Consider the following 7358-nt stretch of genomic DNA (forward strand, 5'->3'; position numbering starts at 1 on the left):
TGTTTTTATAATATCACAGTCTGTCCAAATCACAAACAAATGACTCTCATGAACCAGTTCTTTGTAGTGAATAAAAACCATGCAGCACAATCAGTGTAATCCAAATTACAAATGACTCTTGTAGTGTGACAGAATATTTCATTACTGTGTATTTTTTGTATTTAGTATTCAATTGTAAAATTAGATTTAAATATATGAAATGAGTTTGAATGTTATTGTGTTATTTTAGAATTGATTTTTGGTTTAAAATATACTCTGAAATATTCGTAGTTTCTACATTGATTAAATGTAATGTAGCTTCCCTTACACTGGGGGCGCTGTGGAACTGAACGATTCATTTCTGTGGGATGTGCAATCTAGCTGATCCACTCCCACCAGCACAAAGAACCTGAAAGCAGACAGTAGTCTGATTCAGAAACAAATTAAAACCAAAAACGTACCATTCAACAAATGTAGTCTGGTTTTCTAAATACATGACTCTTTTGCAACTGTTTTTTAATGTAACTAAAACACACAACACACATCAGGTAAAGTCTTAAAAACTATATATATATATATATATATATATATATATATATATATATATACATATATATGTATGTATATGTACATAATTTGTGAAGACATATTGAAATTGGTTGGCTCCACACAAAATATTTCAAATATTGCTTAATTGAGGAATTTTCCTATGCTTAAAAATAATTCTATGCATTAAGAGGTTAAATGAATTTTAGGACGATATTTAAAAGTAGTGCAGATTTCTGGCGTTTAATACATGTTACAAGTTTCAGTTTTTAGTTGTTGTTTAATTATAAAATAAAAAGCTAAATTGCGAACACTACCGCTAACTTAAGAAAGGGTACCAATCACAGAACGTCACGTTACACACGTGACCGCCGACAGAAGTGACTCCAGAGTGGATGCGTTTCTCGCTGCAGTGAGATTCTTTAGCGGAGACTGTTTAACAGTGAACAGGCAGCGCGAACTCCGGCATTAGGTATGAAAATAATATACATTACTATATTTTACACACTATATATGTCGCCCACTACAAAGTAAAGCCTCCAGTGCGTGTGTGGAAAACTAAACTGGTGTCAGATTAATTGATCGTAGGCTAAATTTAAATGAAATGGAAAGTTGCTGCTTCATGCTGTTATGCGGGTGCTATTGCTAAAGCTAAAACACATTCAAACAGGAGAAACTGAAAGCAGCTTTAAAACTCACATTTATGCTTCAGTCTCTCATTTATATTAATTTAAGACCGTAAAATAAGTGTATTTGGTAGTCTGGATGTGTGTTAGAGTTGTTTTCTGTTACTTCCTATCGCTTTATGAATGTTTAAGCTCTTGAGATTGTGACAGCAGCGTAAATCAACAAATTAGTAAATGTAATATAATCATTATTAATAATAATGTTTGGTACTCATCACTTAAGCATATTTTCTGCTGTTTGCAGGATTCGTTTTATTTAAGGGCATAATGGTAAGTGTTGCATTATTTGTTGATCTATTTTTTTTTCATGCAGTTTATTGATTCACTTTATGTTCTTATCACAATGATTCAAATTCTCTTTGTTTTGTTTAACAGTCTCGGAGATATGACTCAAGGACGACTATTTTCTCTCCAGAGGGTGAGAGCCCCCATATGCACCATTTCATTATTTATATTGTCTGTCATTATTCTAAATGTTGATGTCTTGTCATGTGGAGGAGCTCTGAGTTTGTGAGTGTTGTGTTGTTGGCAGGCCGTCTGTATCAGGTAGAGTATGCCATGGAGGCCATTGGTCACGCTGGCACCTGTCTGGGCATCCTGGCCAATGACGGCGTGCTGCTGGCGGCAGAGAGGAGAAACATCCACAAACTTCTGGACGAGGTGTTCTTCTCAGAGAAGATTTACAAACTCAATGAGTGAGTCCAATCATTTGTGTGGCCTTAAAATGACTTACTTGAACACAAATCATTGCATAAGTATGATATTTGAGGATTCGTAAGAGAAGTTAAAGTTCTATTATGTAAATATAAATTGAACTATAGTCTTTATTCCTATTTTAGATTTTTCTATTTAAGTATTGTTTTGTTTTTTTTAAAGCTCTGATATGGGATAAAATGCATGTATTTTTAATATTTCAAATAAATCCTAATGCATTTTAAATATTGGAATTAATATTTAATTATATTTTGTTCCTTGGCAAATCTCTTTTTGGTATGGCAGTGTTATTTTAGTATTATTTATATGCTATTTTATGGTTATTTAATATTTTAAATTAGCTTGGATTTTTCAGTTTCCAGTGTATTTTAATTTTAGTACATGCATGATTTTGTTTTGTCTTTTAATAAGAGTTTTATTTAGTTTAGAAGTTGTATTAATATTTAATATTTTAAATTAATATTTAGAATGAATAATCAAGTACACCTCTTATTTTTGTAAGTGTGTGTATGGCAGTCAGTGTTAATTTAGTGACATGACATAAACGTGACATATAGTATTGTTTATATATTATTATTATAGTGTTTGTGATTTTATATTTCCAGTTTATTTTTACTTTTTAGTTTAATATTTAAGTATGTGCTGTATGCTATATATATATATATATATATATATATATATAAGGAAGCATGGTTGTTTAGCTCTGATATACGAGGAATTGCATTACTATTTTTCTAAAATGATGTATGGTGATTTTGTAACGCAGAGACATGGCATGCAGTGTAGCGGGAATTACATCAGATGCCAACGTCCTCACAAACGAGCTGAGACTCATCGCACAGAGGTGAGCGAAGCATCACTTTGACTCCTGCGGAAGACTGCATTGGGTTATGATAAATAAGACAGAATTGGTTTATTATGCATATGAGAGTCTTCGGATTGATGGTGTGTGTGCAGGTACCTGCTGCAGTATCAGGAGCCCATTCCCTGCGAGCAGCTGGTCACTGCGCTGTGTGACATCAAACAGGCTTACACACAGTTTGGAGGTACATTTGAATCTATTTCGAACATGATCCTGGTGAGGCTGTGGAATATAAACCGTGTGTGTTTTGTCAGGTAAAAGGCCCTTTGGTGTGTCTCTGCTGTATATGGGATGGGACAAACACTACGGCTTCCAGCTCTATCAGAGTGACCCCAGCGGAAACTATGGAGGCTGGAAAGCCACGTGTATTGGCAACAACAGCGCAGTGAGTGAAACACACACATTCAGATTCTTATGCAGGAAATGAACGCTTCATTGTGCTTTTCACAGCTTATGACACACTGAATCTATCCGACTAGTGCTAGAAAGAAAAATACATTTTAGACTCTGTTCATTTGAACCAAATCAGTTCATATGAAATCATTTGGTTTAACGAATCACTTAAAAAATAGTAATTATTAGGGTTTTTTGATGAATAAATGAATGCTTTCAATCAGCAAGTCTTTAGTTAATCAACAGTGACCGTAAAGGCATTTACAATATAAAAAAAAAAAAATATATATATATTTTTTTTTTAAATGCTTTTTTTATTTTTTTTATTTTTTACTTTCCATCAATAAAGCAGTCCTGGGGAAAAGTCCTGGGTTTTCACAAAAATATTAAGCAGCACAACTGTTTTCAACATTAATAATAATATTAATAATAATAATAATAAATGTTTTCTGAACAGCTAATCAGCATAATCATTTTGAAACATTTAAAAAATCTTAACTGCTCAATCTTTTAAACAGTGGTGTGTAACATTTTGAGTTTAGCTCAAAGTTTAGCTAATTTGATTCTATCAGAAACAATAAAAGCGTAGTATTCTCAGCTCTATTTAACATTTGTGACCCTGGACCACAAAACCCAGTTTTAAGTGCCAATTTTTCGAAATTGAGATTTATATTTTATCTGAAAACTGAATCAATAAGCTTTGCATTGATGTATGGTTTATGATATGACAATATTTGGTGGAGGTACAACAATTTGAAAATCTGGAATCTGAGGGTGCAAAGAAAGTCACAATATTGGGAAAATCACCTTTAAAGTTGTCCAAATGAATTCTTAGCAATGCATATTACTAATCAAAAATAATCTTTTGAGATATTTACAGTAGGAAATTTACAAAATATCTTCATGGAATATGATCTTTCCTCCATATCCTAATGATTTTTGGCATAAAAGAAAAATCTATAAATTTGACCCATACAATGTTTTTTTTGTTAGCTATTGCTTCAAATATACCCCAGCGACTTAAGAGGGTCACATTTGTCTACATTAACATCAGATTTCCTCCTCAAAATCAACACAGGATTTGCAAGAAGAAAACTATATCCTCAAAAAAAAGCATTTACAGTAACTTGTGATACTGCTTTTTGTCACGGAATAATAATGTAGATTGAGTCTAATATTCTGTTTGTTGTAAAAATGCATGGTTGCATGTAGGAAACAATGTTTCTTCTTAAAGTTGAGTGATTTGTTCATGCTTAAAAAAGAAACTGAAAAAAAAAGACAAGTCGGACATCACAGTGTCCATTTATTATTGCACTGATGTGGCCAGTAGATGGCGACAAGGCACCTGTCCTTAATTCCCTACATCTGTCCTGAGGTCTGAACAAAACAGATATCAAAACCTCTCAGTTCTGAAACGTAAAGTGTGTGTCTGTGTGTTTCAGGCTGCTGTGTCAATGCTGAAGCAGGACTATAAAGAGGGAGAGATGACTCTGTCCTCTGCCCTCGCTCTCGCCGTCAAAGTGCTGAATAAAACCATGGACGTCAGCAAGCTCTCAGCAGAGAAAGGTGTGTGTTTGGCAAGACTGAGATGGAATAAATGTTTTAGCATGCAGACGAGGCTGGTAGATTAAAGCAGTCTAGCAGAGAGCAGACTTCTGCATTATGAATGATCATGACACCATGTACAGACCCACAATCCATCTGAGCTCTCAGCTTAATGCAGCTGATCACGTGCTGCACTGCGGTTACAAACACTGCAGTCAAAATGATCATGCAGCAACAAACCCTATCAAACAAATAGACAAGCTATACATTTTATTTGTTCGGCAGTTGAAACTAAAATCACATTCACACTTGGTGCATTTGTGACTGTGTTTTATATCTATCTATCTATCTATCTATCATTATATATATATAATGTATACAGTATTATTTTATATATATTTATTTATATTTAATTTAACTTACAATCACATTTTACTTTACCTCGAAACTCTTAAATACAGAAAGATGTTGCATGTCAAAGATTGTCGTTTCAGTAGATTCAAATCAATATGCACAGTGTATAAATTAATTTTTAATTAATTAATTTTATGGACACGCATTGAATTGTTTCCTTTTTCTGTCCGTCTTCAAAGTGGAGATCGCCACACTGACACGAGAGAACGGCAAGACCAGAATCAAAGTCCTCAAGCAGAAGGAAGTGGAAGAACTGATCAAGAAACACGAAGCAGAAGAGGCCAAAGCAGAGAAAGACAAGAAAGAGAAAGAACAGAAGGAGAAAGACAAATAAAACGCATGCACTTGTTTTCTATTCAAATGCAAACGCCCGCTGGGACTCCCAGAGAAATTCATATTGCTCCGTCTGTCAATCTGTCATTTTCTTTATTAAACACAAAATGAGAAGATAAACATGTCTAGTAGTTATGTTTCTTCAAATCGAATGCACATTCTGAGGAAATTCTAGAAGGTTCTTCAATGTCCACAGCTGGTGGTTTTATGTTGAATAATAGATCAAATGTAAAAGCGTTCATATGGACATCTGTGCCTCTAATGTGACTGTTGTGTAACTAAGAGCTTTCAGGTTGGTGTGCTAACACTGCATTAACCTTTACAAAAAAATAAAAATAACAAATACGGTGATAACCATGAAATGCCATAGATATTGGTCAATTGCACTAAATAATTTATATATATATATATATATATATATATATATATATATATATATATATATATATATATATATATATATATGTATATATAAATTGGCGATTTATAGACCTATAGAGGCCATATTGAATTTAACACATTTAGTGAAACTGTGGTTACTATACTGCTTTGTTTAAAGCGCTATTGAAATTACTTTGAGACTGTAGTAAATTGTTGCAAGATATTTCCAACAAGAAAAAACGTGTGTGGTGTTAGAGTTAACATTCTTATATTAAAAGGATGAGTATTTTATGGGGGATTAACCAAATCTCTGACTGACTCTTAATGTATTTTGCGGGCTTTTCTAAGAAGCGCGGGAAAATTCGGCACGTGTTGCATAAGCGCGGGAACGGATTACGGTCTCGGAGGTCAGAACTGAACACAAGGACGGGCTCGCACAGTAACCCAGCAGCACAAAAATCTTAACGTGTTCCAGACTAAGAGAATGTAGGTCATTTTAATGGACTGTGATGTAACCCAGCACGGATCGTTAAGTGCATATGACCCGCAGGTCTGTTTAGAGCTACAGGACAGACGCTCTCCAGTTCAGTCTGTCAAGAGATTCTGAATGAAGGTACCTCCAAAATAAATTTTCCAAGATACCATTAAGTCATGTCTCAATAACAAATTTAAGTGAGCTTTAGAAATAAGCAAGCAAGAATTTTATCGTTTTAGGTTCAGTCTATTTGTGTTCGCTTTGAGATCAACATAGCTGTATTTTGAAATGCTAACAAAATTTAAAGCTTAGATTTTATTTTACAGTCTTCATCTTCCGGTAAAAAGCAATAGGCCTAAATATGCCAAAACAGGAAAAAAAACTTAAGTCGTAAAGTAATTGATTACGATTGTTTCTTGTAGAATACAGTTACTTGATAAACATGACATTTTACAAATGAGTGATTAATTATGCCATGTATAGGTGTATTATTTATGCTCTCTGTATTGTGTTATGTATTGTGCTGCCACAGAGAATGATGGGAAATGTAGTTTGGTTGTAGCTTTCAGAGTGGTGTTTTCTGGTATATTTTATCAGTTTCTTTTTAACATTACACAAAATCTTAATTATGATAACTGTTTATTAGACTCCTTGTCATTGATTGGCCTTAAACAAGACCAAACATTTTCTGTTTTAATGTGAATGATATTATTTCAATAAATAGCAGCCATTTTATAAGGACCATTTTTTTCATAGATGTCCCAAAAAAAAGGTAAATACACATTTAAGTTTTACTTTAGTTTCAATAGTTTATTCTTAAAGTTAACCTTATTTTTCCTTTGCAGTTATGATTGCACATTAATCAACTTTCTTAACTTCATTTTATTTCTCTCTTCAGCTCATTTCTGACAAAGAATTAATCTGGAATCATCAAATTGATTTTATTTGTGAACAACAACAGCAACAACAAAAAACAGGTATGTCATTATGTTTTGTTTTGTCACATGTTTTATTTGGACATAAAGAAAAA

At 33.3% G+C, this 7358-nt stretch overlaps 1 protein-coding gene across 1 annotated transcript; it reads left to right on the top strand.

Annotated features, from left to right (window-relative positions):
• Positions 1 to 862: 862 nt before the first annotated feature.
• LOC113043162 (proteasome subunit alpha type-4) lies at positions 863 to 5592 on the top strand. Its single transcript, XM_026202374.1, has 9 exons — positions 863 to 997; positions 1456 to 1481; positions 1587 to 1629; positions 1744 to 1906; positions 2692 to 2769; positions 2883 to 2971; positions 3042 to 3172; positions 4623 to 4746; positions 5319 to 5592. The coding sequence occupies exons 2-9, from the start codon at positions 1479 to 1481 to the stop codon at positions 5471 to 5473; spliced, it is 786 nt and encodes a 261-aa protein (XP_026058159.1). The 5' UTR covers positions 863 to 997; positions 1456 to 1478; the 3' UTR covers positions 5474 to 5592.
• The last annotated feature ends 1766 nt before the right edge of the window (positions 5593 to 7358 follow it).

This window comes from Carassius auratus, chromosome 25, assembly GCF_003368295.1.
Source record: "Carassius auratus strain Wakin chromosome 25, ASM336829v1, whole genome shotgun sequence".
NCBI lineage: Eukaryota > Metazoa > Chordata > Actinopteri > Cypriniformes > Cyprinidae > Carassius > Carassius auratus.

What these genes read in the sequence shown, in the direction of transcription:
- LOC113043162 (XM_026202374.1), top strand. An exon ending in AAGATTTACAAACTCAATGA is followed by an intron (nt 1,907 to 2,691) that starts GTGAGTCCAATC and finishes TTTGTAACGCAG; the next exon opens with AGACATGGCATGCAGTGTAG. An exon ending in GTATTGGCAACAACAGCGCA is followed by an intron (nt 3,173 to 4,622) that starts GTGAGTGAAACA and finishes TGTGTGTTTCAG; the next exon opens with GCTGCTGTGTCAATGCTGAA.